The sequence below is a fragment of the Carcharhinus amblyrhynchos genome, chromosome 1, assembly GCF_965287045.1.
Source record: "Carcharhinus amblyrhynchos chromosome 1, sCarAmb.v2.hapA, whole genome shotgun sequence".
Taxonomy (NCBI): Eukaryota; Metazoa; Chordata; class Chondrichthyes; order Carcharhiniformes; family Carcharhinidae; genus Carcharhinus; species Carcharhinus amblyrhynchos.
Genome location: NC_137324.1, coordinates 62,347,158 through 62,364,708, shown reverse-complemented (window position 1 = coordinate 62,364,708; position 17,551 = coordinate 62,347,158). Strand labels below are relative to the sequence as shown.

The following is a 17,551-nucleotide window of genomic DNA, read 5'->3' as shown; positions in this document are numbered from 1 at the left end:
GTACATATTCTTGCAACTTGGCCAATGTTGTCGACCTAATACGTTGCAGGAAAGGATATCCCGAAGCATAGTACATTGGGGGGACATTGCAGACGCTACGACAACAGATGAGTGAACATCGCTCGACAATCACCAGGCGAGACTGTTCCCTTCCTGTTGGTGAACACTTCAGTGGTCACGGGCATTCAGCCTCTGACCTTCGGGTAAGCGTTCTCCAAGGCGACCTTCACGACACATGACAGCGCAGAGTCGCTGAGCAGAGACTGATAGCCAAGTTCCGCACACATGAGGACGGTCTCAACAGGGATCTTGGGTTCATGTCGCACTATCTGTAACCCCCGTGACTTGCCTGGGTTTGCAAAACCTCACTTACTGTACTGTCTAGAGACAATACACATCTCTTTAACCTGTGATCAGTGCTCCTTCCACACACATTGTTAGCCACTTTAAGACTTGAACAGCAGGTTAGGTGTGAAGATTTGCATTCTAATCAGTAATCTGTAAACGGTCTGTGCTTTATATGCTCTGTCTGAGGCCAGAACTCTCCATTCACCTGACGAAGAGGGGAACCTCGAAAGCTTGTGAGTTTACTATCAAATAAATTGGTTGGACTAAAACCTGGTGTTGTCAGACTTCTTACTGTGTTTATCCCGGTCCAACGCCGGCATCTCCATATCGAATGAGAATAGAGCCAATGTTTCCAGGCTGGATGACCCTACAGAACTGCTGCACTAAATAAGCCTTCTACAAACTACAGCAGTGAGTGTTTGACAACAAAGATCTCCACAAGTCAACCAAAGTCTGTGTAGAGCAGTCACTGCACACCATTACTAGTGAAACCTGGATTGTTTAGCTGCAACTTATAAGAGCACGAAAGAAATTCCACCAGCGATACCTTTGTCTTTATCCTGCTAATCATCGCAAAGCTCAAATTGCAGCTGGCGTGACCATGAACTTCTTGTTTTACAGCCCATTGCCCTTTCCTCCTGTCAACCCTCCCCTGCAGATTTTATGCTATTAAAATGCTGCCTGACCAGCCACAAGCAACCCCAGGAGAAGACAGAAAGTTTCACCAGATCGCTGAGGAAGAAACGCAATTCCTTCATCTGACACCCAAGCCATCAGAGACTGGCGCTGCACAAACTTTAAATGTGGTCTAAATTTGACAAAACGGATAGTGCATGTGGCAGCTCACTGGAGATCACAAATGAGTTCTGCTATTGGAGACTGAGTTGAGAGCTTAGATGGGGGGGTGTACAGGAGAAGGCCGATGAAGATGTCAGACAGCCTGTTGTCACTGTTAACAAGTGTGAAGAAGTCTGGCTCCAACATGGTAGAGGATATCTTGCAGAGCTTGTAGCTCATCCTGTCAGACATGAAAAAGGTGACTAATCCCATGGCAGCATTTGTTAATCCAGCAGTGAAACAGAGCCAATGTGTCTGCTTCTAATGCAGCACTGGTTGAAACCACTCACCATCCCAGTGCAGCAGCCTTGGGAGAGTGAGGGCATTTGTGGAACTTGAGCTCATCCTTTCTCAGGATGACGGCATTCATGCTTCCACCACCCGGTGCTCTTGTTTTCAAGGTGGGCATCACTGGCTGGGCCATTTCAAATGGCATTTAAGAATCAACCACATTACTGTGGATTTGGTATCATATATAGGCCAGACCAGGTAAGGATGGCAATTTCCTTTCCTAAAGGTCAGGTGCGAACCATTACAGCAATTGACACTGGTTTCAGGGCCATCATTACACTTTTCATTCTAGATTTTTATTGAATTTAAATTTTATCAGCTGCTGTCATGGGATTCAAACCCGGATCCCCAGGGCATTTCCCTGGATCTCTGGATTACTGATGCAGTGACAATACCATTGCGCCATCACTTCTTCCGCTGGTGTCTTTCAACCAGCCAGCCCAGACTGCTGCTGTCCATACTAAAGTGGTACAATCCGAAATTTGGCTTTGATGGCTCAGGGCTACTTGAGGTGGTCCTGCGAAGCCACCTGCAGTCTCTCCACTGAATGTTAGCAGCCTTTCACTATGCATGAGGCTGCAACCATTGAGGTAGCATTGCATGAGAGCACTAAGATAGGCAAATGCACCTGCAGGACAGGCACTGAAAAATTCATGAGAGTTATTGTTTCAGTTTTATTTTTATAAAGTTTTGCTAGTTAAAGTGTTAAATGAAAGATGTGGCACAGTGGCTAGCACCACTGCCTCACAGTGACTGGGTGGAGTTTGCATATTCTCTCCATGTCTGTGTGGGTTCACTCTGGGTGCTCCAGTTTTGTTCCCACAGCCCAAGGATGTAGAGGTTAGGTGGATTGGCCATGCTAATTGGCATTAAATTTGTCTACAGAGTAGGCTGTCATGGAGCAAGTTGACTTCTAACTGACTTTCCTTCTGGGAATTGGGGGCAGGATGCAAGCCAATTGCAAGTTGGGGGTTCTGCATTAATAGTCTAGTGACCGTACCACTGAGTCCTCCCTTTCTCCCTTCCTTCCTTCCTTCCTCCCTTCTTTCCATCTTTCCTTCATGCCTTCGCTCCCTCCCTTCCTCCCTCCCTCCTTTCTTTCCCTCCTTCCATCCCTTTCTTCCCTCACTCCCTCCCTTCCTTCCTTCCCAGTCGGGGTAGTGCAGGGGGAGGGGGTGTGGGGTGGAGGGGTGAAGGTTGTTTTTGTAAAAATTATTCTAAAAGGGAGGGATGGAGAACAGGGGCACTATATTCAGGGTAGGAGAATGCCATTGCAAATCTCTCTTTCTTCCTACCCGCCTGTTCTCTGAAACCCATCTCCCTGTGATCCCATTGTCCCCCTTCCACAGTTGGCCAAACCTTCCCTGCCCAATACTCGAGACTTACCACACCCCAGAATCCACTGGGCCTTCTTCTTGGGACAGGTTGCAGTCTCAACAGTGGCCATTAATGAGCTCTTGGCCTTGTTAGATCTGTCAGCCAACTGGATTGACATGGAGCTTGGATACAGGGTAGCTGGCATAGAGCAAGTTGGCACTGCTGTATCGCAGCACCAAGGATCCGGGCATGATTAATGCCTTGGATGACTGTGTAGAGTTTGCATGTTCTCCCCATGTTTGCATGGATTTCCTCTGAGTGCTCTGGTTTCCTCCCACAGATGTGGAGATGCTAGCATTGGACTGGGGTAAACACAGTAAGAAGTCTCACAATACCAGGTTAAAGTCAACAGGTTTATCACTAGCTTTTGGAGCACTGCCCCTTCTTCCAGTGAGTGTGAATTCTAATAGTGGGAGTTGTCTGTACCTTTAAGACTTGATTACCTCTAAAGACTCGCATTCCAACTATTACTTTGTAAATTGAGTTTGTGTCTTTATATGCCCTGTTTGTGAATAGAACTCCCACTGACCTGATGAAGGGGTAGCGTTCCGAAAGCTAGTGGCTTTTGCTACCAAATAAACCTGTGTTTCTTACTGTGTTCCTCCCACAGTCCAAAGATGTGCATGGTCGGTGGATTGGTCACGTTAAGTTCCCCCTTAGTGTCCAAAGGTGTGCAGTTTAGGTGGATTGGCGATGCTAAATTGCTCCTTAGCGACCAAAAATGTGTAGGTTGGGGGATTAGCGGGGTGCATACATGGGATTACAGGAAATGGGCTTCAGTAAGATGCTTTGTCAGACAGTTACTGCAGACTCAATGGGCCAAATGGCATCCTTCTGTACTGTAGGGATTCTATGATTCTGCAGAAGTTATAGGGATAAAGTGCAAAACAAGTTAATCTGCACAATTGAACAATGCTAGTGCCTCAATAATGCTGTTGCGTAGGTGATTCTGGGAAAAATAGCAGAGTCTGTACTGATCCAGGAACAGTGACAAGGGCAGCACTCTGATTTTAAGCATGTCACCTCCCTGATCTCACTCTGAGGACTGAATCAAAATTGGCTGAAGTTTTCTTTTGGTTATTTCTCCCGGAATATTCACAATAATTCATAATATTCTTTCAATAATTAAACCACCACAAAGTAGTATTCAGTACATTTTTAAAAAATGTTATTATACATGAATCATCAAAGTTCATCATCAGCAAAATTTTAAGGACTCAGTTTCAGTTTTCCTGAAAATTACAATTCAATCTTTACAATTGACATTGTTACTTTTTGGTAAGAAAAGATATTGTAATAGTTTAAATATGTTCCAAATAATATGATCAATGGTCAACTCAACAAAAGAAAATATACACAGGTTTCCATCATCACTGTCAATTTTCACATTGTGTACCAGGTCATTTACCACAAATCCACAAATAAATGTTTTTAAATTGACAGGAGAAAGTTTCTAAAGCTTCACAAAAAGTGAATTTGCAATAAAAGCAGCATAAACATAAAACCCATTCTAACTCCATTGTGCAAATCATTTCTTGATCTGTGAGCCAAGATTCAAGTATGATTTGCCTTTTCCTGGCCACTCACATCTCTCACAATCTAAGTGGTGGGATTTGACATGCTTTAATGACAGCTTGTGTTGATGATTATTAACTAAAACTTTACAGTGTTTCTGTCTCTTTGGCATCAATAGCTGATGGAGCCACGTTGTTGATAACACTCTGGGTGAAGAAATAAATTCAGAAATGTCCAATGACTTGTCCACAATCTGGGCTGAGTGAAAACAATATTGATATGATATAGGGACAAGAGTTGTGGAGGAGAGGGGTGATAATTATAAAATCTGCTAAAACAGAAAAACTATATGCCCTGGTCTTTCAAAACCACAAGCCACCACTATGTCTGAGGATGTTGAGCAGTTTTTTTTATATTTATGACTAGAAATTAATATATTCAGTTTCTCTAAAATTTCAAGTGACTAAACTATTTCAGTAACATATATTTTGTGCGTCAGGTTCCATTTGATTGACCCAAGTACAAGCAAATTGCAATCTAAATAGCAACAAACAAAAGGGCAGCCACTTTTTGTTAGATTTGTTCACTTGTTTCATTAAAATTTACAACTCCAATTTTGCTCTTGATCCAGGATAAATATTTGTCTGTTAGCCGCGTATAAATGCCAGGGTGCCTGGCAATCGCACAGTCCTTCCCAGCTGAAGAAATCCCAACAAGCGCCTCTTTACGATTCAGGGTCTTTGTTTTGCACATTAAAGGGCCTCCGGTATCGCCCTACAGTAAAAGAATAAAATAATCATCCAAAACATACTTTTACATAGTATGTAAGTCTTCGCAAAATGGTCTGAAGTTAATGAGAAAATTTGGGCTGTATAAAATTTTCATTGACTCAACTTACTTATATGTAGAAAATTACAACACATGGAGAAACTTTTTGACCGAGTGCGTGTTGGTGCTTACCCTCCATGTGTGAAAGTATTCCTAATCAAATGTATCCTATTCTCATTGGCACCACAGTTGGTGGCAGACTTAGCCAAAAGGATAGTGGCTCAGAGTTGGGGGTCTAAGAATGGAAGATTCACACCCACAAACTAAGCAGCTAAGCTGGAAAACTGAAAGTTAGAGTACAGCCTCTTGCTTTTTTTAAAGTAGTCAGTACATGTTTAAGCCCATCCATCATTGTCTTACAAACAAGTTAGTTATACCTGCCCTCTCATTTGGGTGTAAAAAAATCTATGATACCAATCAAGAAGCAGCTAAGTTATCTATGGTGATAAAAGCAAAAGTTATCTATGGCCAATATTTGTTTCTCAATCGACATCACAAAAATAGAGTTTCTGGTCATTATCATCTTGCTGTGCAAAAATAGGCTGCTGTGTTTCTAACATGTGGCTAGTGACAATACTTCAACTATACTTCATTGTAATGCACTTTGAAATATCCTGAAATTGTAAAAGGCAGGATAGAAATATAAATTCTTATTGTTTTATTGAATTCCTTCTATATGGCCTCTATTACAGTGATTAACTATCACAGCCCACCCAGTGCATAATCTAGTCATACTCTGGAAGTTGTGCTAGGGGATCCGTCTGACATTCCTGTGCACTAACTGTATGGGAATTGCCATAGAATTGCCAGATCTTCCTTTGGGCAATTACCCAGCACCTGTATCCCTCCAAAACTCCAATTTCAAGACTTCAGGTTGTTCCAATTTAACAGACTAGTCCAGGAAAAGATGAAAGGATTAAAACAAATTCTAACTCCTGGTAACTATGCTACTGACAGTCCCCAATCTTCACTGCCCCGACTAACCTCCCAAATGCTCAAATACTGACCTCCCCACGCCACCTAACTATCAGCCCAGCCCCTACCTATCCCATCTCCCCAATTCCAACTGCCTCCACATCCACTGACCATCCCCAACACTACCTCCAAACACATTCACACCCCAACAATTCCATCTATACTCCTCCCCAACTAACCCCTACCCACAACACCCGAGTCTCCACCATGCCAACAGCTCCCAAACACCCGAAATCCCAAACCCTCCACTAACACCAACCAACTCCCCACCAACCATTCATAAGAACATAAGAACATAAGAAATAGGAGCAGGAGTAGGCCATCTAGCCCTTCGAGCCTGCCCCGCCATTCAATAAGATCATGGCTGATCTGTTGTGGCTCAGTTCCACTTTCCCGCCCTCTCCCCATAACCCTTAATCCCCTCTCTTATCAAAAACCCATCAACCCGCTTCTTAAAAATATTTAGCGAGGCAGCCTCCACCACTTCAATGGGCAGAGAATTCCAGAGATTCACCACCCTTTGAGTGAAGAAGTTCCTCCTCAACTCCGTTCTAAACCGCCTCCCCTTTATCTTGAGGCTGTGCCCCCTAGTCCTACTGTCTTTTTTGAGCGGGAAGAGTCTCTCCACCTCTATCCTATCCATCCCATTCATCATCTTATACGTCTCAATGAGATCTCCCCTCATTCTTCTAAACTCTAACGAGTACAAGCCTAGTTTATTCAGCCTCTCCTCATAGCTCAATCCCCTCAACTCCGGCATCAGCCTAGTAAACCTCCTCTGCACTCCCTCCAGGGCCAAAATATCCTTGCGCAGGTGCGGCGCCCAAAACTGCACACAGTACTCCAGCTGCGGCCTCACCAATGCCCTATACAGCTGCAGCAAGACCTCCCTACTTTTATATTCAATCCCTCTCGCTATGAAGGCCAGCATCCCATTCGCCTTCCTGACCACCTGCTGCACCTGCAAGCTGGGTTTTTGCGACTCAAATCACCCGACACTCTCACTCACTTATCTTGACAATTGCCTTCTCCCCTGACCTGACAAAGGTGCTGCAGCATTTAAACTTAGCACAATATGACAGCTAGTGCTACAAAATAAAGTATGGCTTGACTTCCCTAATGATCGTATAGCCCAAGGGAAAGACTGCAGGGGCAGGTACTCCACATTTCTCAGCTAGGCCTGGTTGGGAGTCTGGTGAGAAATGGGGAGCTTCTGCCTAAGGTAAGAAAATAGAAGAGGAATCATAGAATCCCTGTAGTGCAGAAGAAGGCCATTCAGCCCATCGACTCTGTACCCACTCTTACCCATGCTTACCTCAACCCCACATATTTACCTTGCTAATCCCCTAATCTATATATCTTGGGACTTGAAGGGGCAATTTAGTATGGCCAATCAACCTAACCTGCCCATCTTTGGAGAGTGGGAGGAAACCGGAGCACTGGAGGAAACCCACGTGGAGGACATGCAAACTCCATTCTAAAACACAGTGACCAAAGGCTGGAATTGAACCCAAGTCCCTGATGCTGTGAGGCAGCAGTGCTGATCAATATGCCACTGTGCTACCCAATCCAACAGTGTTGAGACTCATTTCCAAAAATCCTAAAATGATAGATAGTGTATAACTTACCAGGCAGGAATCTTTTTTGCCCTTTTTATCACCTGCACAAATCATATTGTCTGTTATAAGTGGGTTCCCATTGTAATATTTTTTACTATTGCAGCTTTTCCGATCAATCACAGATACTGTTGCCTTTTTCAAGGTATCAGAGAGTGTTTTATCACTGGGACTAGTTTGTCCCCATCCAATTATGGTGCATTTCACTCCAGATTTAATGTCCTTTGTGGAAGTTGGCAGGTTCAGGATTTCTATCATCTTCTTCTTAATTTTTACAGCTTGTTCTAACTGGAAAAATGAGAAAAAAATGTTACTGTCTTTATTTGGTTCTGAGTACTGGCAATCAAGCATATAAAATCAATTTTATTGTGCCACTTATTTTATTCAGATATAAAGTACTGAAGGTGGAAAGGTCTAGTCAGGTTGGCTGTGTGTAGCAAGTAAAGTAGCAATTGTTGGGAACGTCACATAGTAAGAAGAAGAAATGTAACAGGGTTTACAATGTCCTGATATCATAATGTTGATATTTATTTACAATATGTTTATACCTGTATTTTCTACCAATGATCTGCCCAAATTACATTAGGAAAACCCTACAAAAGTCCTACCCTTTTTTTTTGAAGTTGGGGTAGGTTACTAGTTCCCACACATTGAAGATATTTACAGACAGTTTCTTGAACAATAATCACCTCCAGAAGCATGATGTCATTGTCTATTTTGTTCTTGAATTCGGGGAATGGGAAATATGATTTAACAGAAATTCTTTGCTCAATGTTATCTTTCTTTCGGAGTGACTGAGCTCCAAGAACCACCATGATTTTCTTTCTCTTGAACGTCCTGCAGATTTTGAATTGTGAAACATTACTTGGTGAATTAATAACAACTTGCATATAGGTAGAACATTTAATGTCAAGAAACATCCAAAGGGATCTCACAAAGTTTTTGTCTTCCTTATTCTTCTGCACGATCTGAGTATTTGCTGCTAAACCCCTGATTATCCTTGAACTGAGTGATTTGCTAGGCCATTTCTGAAGGCAATTAAAAGACAATCACATTGCTGTGGATCTGGAGTCACATGCAGACCAGATCAGGTAAGGATGGTAGATTTCCTTCCCTAAAGGACAGTGAACCAGAAGGGCTTTACGATAATCAGTGATGATTCAATGATTAGAATTACTGAGACTAGCTTTATATTCCAGATTTATTTATTAAATTTAAATTCCGTCATGTTGAGATTTGAACCCAGATCCCAAGCTTAGCCTGGGCCTTTGGATTACCAATCTAGTGTTATTGTTACTACAGGTCTTTTCTACTTCTATATGTTGATGCATACCTATCTGCCAACTTAGTTTAAACTCTCCCCAACTGACTACTGAACCTTCCTATGAAGATAGTGAATCATAGAATCCTACAGTGCAGAAGGAGGCCATTTAGCCCATTGAGCTTGCACCGACAACAATCCCATCCAGGTCCTATCCCCTTAACCCCACAAATTTACCCTACCAGTCCCCCGACACTAATGGGCAATTTAGCATGGTCAATCAACCTAACTGCACATCTTTGGACTGTAAGAGGAAACCGGAGTACCCGGAGGAAACCCATGCAGACATGGAGAGAACATGTGAACTCCATACACACACTCACCCAAGGCTGGAATTGGGTCCGGGTCCCTGGCTCTGTGAAGCAGCAACGCTAACCACTGCACCACTGTGCTACCCATTGGTCATGATGTGGGTATGCCGGCGTTGGACTGGCGTAAACACAGTGAAAAGTCTGACAACACCAGGTTTTAGTCCAACCTATTTATTTGATAATATACTCACAAGCTTTCGGGTTAGTCCCTTCGTCAGGTGAATGGACGAAGGGACTAACCCGAAAGCTTGTGAGTATATTATCAAATAAATAGGTTGGACTAAAACCTGGTGTTGTCAGACTACCCATTGGTGCCAGCCTTGTTGAGGATCAACCTGTTCCTTTTGAACATGATCCCCCTGCCCCAGAACTGGTCCTAAAGTCTCAAGAATCTGAAGCTTTCCCTCCCATATCATGTTCTATGCCATTCATTGACCTTTCCTATCTTTCTATTTCTACTATGGCTAGTGTATAGCACCAGCAGCAATCTAAATAATACTACCTTCAAGTTCCTACTTTTTAACTTCCTCCCTAGCTCCTAAAAAAAGTACTCTCTCTAGGTTATTGTCACCAATGTGTGTCACAATAGCTGGCTCATTCCCTTCCCCCTGCAGAATATTCTGTATCATCTCCATGATATCCTTTACATTGACATCAGGAAGGCTATACATCATGTGGGATTCATGATGACAATGACAGAAATATTTGTCTGTCCCCCTAACTATAGAATCTCCAATAACATTTCTACAGTTTGTTATTCCCCCCTGTGTAGCTAATCCCTTGCCCATAAATGCCATGGTCAGAATTGCACTTCTCTAAGGAGTCATCACTCCCAGCAGTCACCAGTACTGAGTAACCATTTGAAATTAACACACTTGCTGCATCTTCTGAATGGCCACCCTGCTGCTATCCTGAATTCTCTCCCTCTGTTAGGTGGTTGAGTCCTCCAGGAAACTTTGAGCCTCCCTCATGCTGTGCACTAACTCTAGCTGCATCTCAAGTTCAAGCTTCTAGAGATAGTTTCTACACATACGCTTCCTGCAAGAAACATGAAAACGGCCCAGACGGCTCAAAAACAGCAACAGGTTTCAGCTGCCTAAATCTATATCTTCTTTTTTAATCTAGTTAGTATCTTTTTTAAATTATTAATGTTAAATAATACCTTTAGGCTTCAGCTCTCCGTGTTCATTGCCTTTGTCCCCTCTCTCAGACTGTTTATTTTACTAGAACATTACCTTTTCCATTACTGCACAGGCTTCTCTCACTTTTCAAATTGCAGTACTCTATAAAACTGGACTCCATGATACTTATTTATCACTGTTACTATTTATCCTGTAACTTCTTCACTAGTATCAAATCAGTAGGTAATTCCCAATAAACTCTTGAAACTTTTTTCATTCCTTCAATGTAAGTACATCCTTTCTTAAATGTGGAGACCAAAATTATAGTCAGCACTCCAGACATGGTCTCAGCAAAACCCTTTACTGTCTTTCTTACACAATGCCGACTCACCTATCCTGTCTTTTTACAGCTTTTCTGTGTCCTCCTCAGAGCTTAGCAACTTTTTATTCATTGTCAGGATGTGGGCATCACTGGCAATGCACTCGTTCAGAGGCCATTGTTAAGAGTCAACCACATTGCCATGTGTATCACATGAGAGCAGATAAGGATGGCAAATTTCCTTCTCTAAAGGACATTGGTGAATCAATTGGATTTATAACTACAATGGATTCGTAGTTAGACTTATAATTTGAACTTGAGGAAGAGTTCTTGGAATGCTGCCGGGACAGTTTCCTTGAACAGTGTGTGATGGAGCCGATGAGGGAGCGAGCTATCTTGGATCTGGTGTTATGTAATGAGGCGGGTAGAATTAGGGACCTTGTGGTGAAGGATCCTCTTGGGAAGAGTGATCATTGTATGCTGGAGTTTCTGATGCAGATGGAGGAGGAGAAAGTGGGTTCCCAGACATGTGCCCTTTGTTTGAACAGTACGATAGGATGAGAGAGGAATTGGCGAATGTTGATTGGGGGAGCGCGTTGGAAGGTAAATCTGCTCAGGAACAGTGAAGGATCTTTAAGGAGATCTTCCTTGGTGCTCAGCAGAAATTTATTCCGCTGGTTAAAAAGGATCGTAGGAGGAGAGATAATCAGCCATGGATAACAAAGGAGGTAAAGGAAAGTGTTAAATTAAAAGCGGATGAGTTTAGAGTAGCTAAGAGTAGTGGGCGAGAAGAGGATTGGGAGAGGTTTAAATGTCAACAAAGAATGACAAAGAAGTTGATAAAGAAGGGTAGGATAAACTATGAAGCTGGGCTAGCGCTTAATATAAAAAAGGATAGCAAGAGTTTTTATAAATATATAAAAAGGAAGAGGCTGACTAGGGTGAACATTGGACCCTTAGAGGATGAGAGGGGGGACTTAGTGGTAGGGGATGGGGAAATGGCTGAGGCCTTGAATAACTTTTTTGTTTCGGTCTTCACGGAGGAGGACGTGAATAATTTGCCGGGTGTTAGCGATGGAAAGATGGTAGGACTGGAGGGTCTCAATGACATTATTGTTACTAGAGAGGCGGTGCTCGACAGACTGGAGGGACTGATTGTGGACAAGTCCCCAGGACCGGATGGAATGCGTCCAAGGGTTCTGAAAGAAATGGCGGAGGTGATAGTGGATGCCTTGGTGGTTATTTTCCAAACGTCGCTGGATTCTGGGGAAGTGCCGGAAGATTGGAAAACGGCTAATGTTACGCCGTTGTTTAAGAAGGGTGGCAGGCAAAAGGCAGGGAATTATAGGCCGGTTAGTTTAACGTCTGTTGTAGGTAAAATGTTAGAATCCGTGATCAAGGAGAAAATAGCGAGGCATCTTGAGGAGAATTGTTTGATAGAGCAGACGCAGCACGGTTTCGTTAAGGGGAAGTCGTGTCTGACGAATTTATTGGAGTTCTATGAGGATGTGTCTAGGGCGGTGGATAGAGGAGAGCCGGTGGATGTGGTGTTTCTTGATTTTCAGAAGGCGTTTGATAAGGTGCCTCACAAGAGGTTATTGCAGAAGGTCAGGTGGCGTGGAGTTGGGGGTAGGGTGTTAGCGTGGATAGGGGATTGGCTGTCAAATAGGAGGCAGAGAGTGGGGGTCAATGGGTGCTATTCGGATTGGCGGTTGGTGACTAGTGGAGTGCCCCAGGGGTTGGTGTTGGGGCCTCAGCTTTTTACCATTTATATAGATGATCTGGAGGAGGGAACCGAGTGTAGGGTGTCAAAATTTGCTGATGACACCAAGATTGGTGGAAAGGCAAATTGTGCGGCGGGTGGGGGGAGTCTGCAGAAGGACCTAGATAGGCTGGGTGAATGGGCCAGGAACTGGCAAATGGAATTTAATGTTGGCAAATCTGAGGTTGTCCACTTCGGTAGGAATAATGGTAGGAAGGACTATTACTTACGTGGCGAAAAACTGCAGCATGCGACGGTGCAGAGGGACCTCAGGGTCCTTGTGCATGAGTCGCAAAAACCCAGCCTGCAGGTGCAGCAGGTGGTCAGGAAGGCGAATGGGATGCTGGCCTTCATAGCGAGGGGGATTGAATATAAAAGTAGGGAGGTCTTGCTGCAGCTGTATAGGGCATTGGTGAGGCCGCAGCTGGAGTACTGTGTGCAGTTTTGGGCGCCTTACTTACGCAAGGATATTTTGGCCTTGGAGGGAGTGCAGAGGAGGTTTACTAGGCTGATACCGGAGTTGAGGGGGTTGAGCTATGAGGAGAGGCTGAATAAAGTAGGCTTGTACTCGTTAGAGTTTAGAAGAATGAGGGGAGATCTCATTGAGACATATAAGATGATGAATGGGATGGATAGGATAGAGGTGGAGAGGCTCTTCCTGCTCAGAAAGGACAGTAGGACTAGAGGGCACAGCCTCAAGATAAAGGGGGGGCGGTTTGGAACGGAGTTGAGGAAGAACTTCTTCACTCAAAGGGTGGTGAATCTCTGGAATTCTCTGTCTGTTGAAGTGGTGGAGGCTACCTCGCTAAATATATTTAAGATGTGGGTTGATAGGTTTTTGATAGGCGAGGGGATTAAGGGTTATGGGGAGAGGGTGGGAATGTGGAACTGAGACACGACAGATCAGCCATGATCTTGTTGAATGGTGGGGCGGGCTCGAGGAGCTAGATGGCCTACTCCTGCTCCTATTTCTTATGTTCTTATGTTCTTAATTTCACCATCATGGTGGGATTCAAACCCAAGTCTCTTGACTACAAGTCCAGAGATATTATCACCACAGCATTATTTCCACATATACTTACTTTACGCTCTGTTTCTTCATCAAAGATTAAATAGAGTTTAACAGCTGAGGCCACAGCACTGATCCTTCCAACACTCCACTACTCACAGCTGCCCTTGAAAATGGCCAGTTTATGTCCATTCTCTGCTTTCTATCTGTTAACCACTAACCACTGAAGTTCCAGTAACCAATAAAATAAACCATGCTGGTCTTGACTAATAAACTTGCAAACCCAGTCTCGCACCAGACTGGAATTAAACTACTAATCTACAGCCTGAAACTTAGTACTATTCCCTTTCAGTTGTCCAGGGAAATAAGGATAAAATGAACAATACATCTTACTGTTGACAGTTTGCCGCAGTCAGCACCCATTTTGTTTGGATCAGAATGCCTCCACATACATGCTTGTTGTTAGCCTGGATGGACACCATATAAGGTTTTGAGTGAGGTTTAACATCATGACCTCCAATGATTTCCAGGCAGTTGCCTATAGGAGGAAAAAATAACATAAATATCATAATGAGCATTGATTTTAGTGAAGTTATAGACTCACTTTATCATATACTTACAGCCCTGGTTAGCGAAGACACTGATTACTGAAACGAAAAATGCCACCTCAAGCATTCTGAACATTTTGTTCAAATGCAGAAGTTTAGTCCACGAGCAACTCTTGTAGTGTTCGTGGAGGATGTGGTTTTATCCAGATTTCAACTGAAGTGACACTTTGTATTCTTACAGTGATAAGCTGTTTTTTGTTTGCTAGCTTTATCACTTTTTTTAATGTTATAAATACTGCTCTGGAAACAACATTACACCAACACTGACATTAAAAAGTGATAGCAAGTCACAATTTGCCATACTATGCAAAGTTCCTGCTATACAAGGGTATATTAAGAGGATGCCAATAAATACTGTCTACAACAAAGGAAGTCAGATTCAAATTTGGATTGATATTTCTTCATTCCATTCTTACTTGCCTCTGTTTATTAAAATTGGCTGACATCAAGATTTCAAATATTAATTTCTCATCTCCCTGCCAGCCAGAAAATGCATGCCAGTTCTATATTCCTACTGGAAAATATCTTCAATCTTCAATGCACCCCAGTATTTGCCCAGAAAACAAAAAGTCAGAAAAGAAAGTTGATGTCAAGAAAGGGGAATGGGGTTTAAAGCAAGATGTCTATAATCATTACATTTGCTAATTTCACACCACTGCTGACAGCGCTGAGAGCTGAGAAGGAGCATGAGGCAAGAACTTACCATCATCATGAATGGTCTCAGAACATAAGAGGAACATAAGAAATAGGAGCAGGAGTAGGCCCTCGAGCTTGCCCCGCCATTCAATAAGATCATGGCTGATCTGATAGTGGTTCAGTTCCTCTTACCTGCCTGCTCCCCATAACCCTTAATTCCCTTATTGGTCAGAAACCTATCTACCTGCGACTTAAAAGTGAAAAGTGAAAATTTAAAAGTGAAGCTGGGTGAGATGCACTCCGTTGTTGTCAGCCCCATAATGTCGAGAGCATTCTCTCAGTAGCATTGAAGAGATATAGACATCCTTGGCTAGTGCTGTTTCTGCTTTGTTCCCTCTGTTATGTGCCACCTTGTCCTGCAGGTGAGAAGGGAAAGGGTCAGTGATAGTGTAGCACTGTATTTGGACAATTTAGCTGCTGTAGCTGAGTAGCTGCAGATTTTCTCAATCCATTCTTGGGATATAAGTATCAGTGGCAAGGCCAACATTTGTTGCCCATCTCTAATTGCCGTTGAGGAGGCAGTTAAGAGTCAACCACATTGCTGTAGACCTGAAGTTGCATGTACACCAGAACAGGTAAGGATGGAAGATTTCCTTCCCGAAAGGACATTCGTGAACCAGATGTATTTTTACGACAAACGACATTGGTTTCATAATTATTAGACTTTCAAATCCAGATATTTATTGAATTAAAATTTCACCATCTGCAATGGCAGAATTTGAAGCTTGGTTCCCACAGCATTGCCCCATGTCTCTGGATAACTAGGCCAGTAACAATACCATTATGCCACCACCTCATGAAACCATTGCCCGTTGTTGTAAAAACCCATCTGGTTCAATAGTATCCTTCAAGGGAGGAAATCTACCATCCTTACCTGGTCAGGCTCACATGTAGATCCAGATCCATAGCAATGTGGTTGACTCTTAACTTCCCTCAAGGGCAATTGGGGACGGGCAATAAATACTGGTCCAGCCAGCGATGACCATGACCCATGAATGAATAAGAAAAAAATTATGTTTGTATGTGTTCCCATGTGCCTGCTGCCTTTGTCCCTCTAGGTAGTACTTTGTGGTTTTAGAAGGTGCTGATGAAGCAGCTTTGGTAAATTGTTAAAAGGTTTCTAAAGATGGTACACTCTGTTACTGCCGTGTGCTACTCATGAAGGGCATGGATGTTTAAAGTGGGGTGCTGATCAAGTAGGCTGCTTTGACTTCAATGATGCCAATTAACTTGACTGTTGTTGGAGCTGCATTCTTCCAGCTAAAAGTGGTAGGTGTTCCATCACATTCCTGACTTGTGCTTTGTAGATGTTAGAGCATCAATAGGTGAATCACTTGTCACAAAATTCGCAGTCTCTGACTTGCTGCAATACATAGAGATATGGCTGGTCCAGTTCAGTTTCAGGACAATGACGATACAGGTAAGTTAAAGAGAATGTTTGTACTGCGGGGAAGTCAGACACATAGACCAACAAAAATTGTTTTGAAACCTTTTGGTCAGCTTCCTTTTCTTTACTTTTTCTTATTTATTAATGGGATCTAGGTGTCACTGCCTGGGCCAGCATTTATTGCCCATCTTGAATTGTTAGGAGGGCATGTAGGCCAAACCAGGTAAAGGCAGCAGATTTCCTTCCCTAAAGGAACATTACATGAGTTTTTGCATCAGTCAATTAGTCTTTCCATTTTTTAAATTGAATTCAAGTTTCACCGTCTGTCATGGTGGGATTCAAAGCTGGTTCCCCAAGCATTACCCTGGGTGTTGAGGTTATTAATCCATTGACAATGCCATGACACCACCACTCCCATACTATTCCATTGCCTCTTATATATTCAGTTTAAGAACCATTGGTTAGGCTTTTCAAAGTGGGCGTACTATTAGAGTGACCATCAGTATGTGAAAAATTAATTGGGTTTTATTCATATCAAAGGACCTAAATTTACATTGAATAACGGTGTTCTCAGCTGTATCTGGCTGACACCTAGTTGACCCAACATCAGCAACTCCAAGAAAATAGTGGTGACCCAAATGTCTGCAAGAATACGCAGTTACATTTGCCACCCTGTTCCTGTCTGGGGGACAGAGAAGGTAGGGGGCATGGGACACTGAAACTCGGCCCAATGAGTGCTCACTATTGATTGGGAAGTGAAAATTCCATAGGTGTAAAAATTGTAGCAGCCAGTAACAATATTTCACCATTGCAGCTATCAGGAAATTGAAATCAACTGGCTTCTTCTAAATAAAAAAAAACAAGATTTACATTTGGTTACAATTAATAGATCATATGCTTGAATTCTAACCACGGTACAAACACTGAATGCAGCCATCTGAAATTCATCTTTGGCAGAATCATTAATTGTTTAAAATAAATAAGTTTACACCTGAAATGCTGGAGAGGAATCTCAAATGACCATGGTAGATGTTCATATTCTAGATTCAAATGGCACAATTTGAAAGCTAATGGATATATAAGGCAAAACCTAGATGTGGATCACAAATCCTTGCTGGAAGCTTGAAGTTCTTTACAGACAAAAAAAATCTAAGTAGGTGTTTTATTCAGAGATATTTTTCTATTTCAGACTATTGAGCTGTATCTCAAAATTACCAGGGTGTTTTAAAT

General features: G+C 42.8%; 1 protein-coding gene across 1 annotated transcript; it reads right to left on the bottom strand.

The window, feature by feature from the left end:
* Nucleotides 1-4,052: 4,052 nt before the first annotated feature.
* LOC145341054 (granzyme K-like) lies at nucleotides 4,053-14,314 on the bottom strand. The gene is made up of 5 exons (XM_080185814.1): nucleotides 14,251-14,314; nucleotides 14,024-14,168; nucleotides 8,477-8,624; nucleotides 7,800-8,075; nucleotides 4,053-5,142 (listed from the first exon to the last, which is right to left on the bottom strand). The coding sequence occupies exons 1-5, from the start codon at nucleotides 14,312-14,314 to the stop codon at nucleotides 4,942-4,944; spliced, it is 834 nt and encodes a 277-aa protein (XP_080041940.1). The 3' UTR covers nucleotides 4,053-4,941.
* Nucleotides 14,315-17,551: the final 3,237 nt, after the last annotated feature.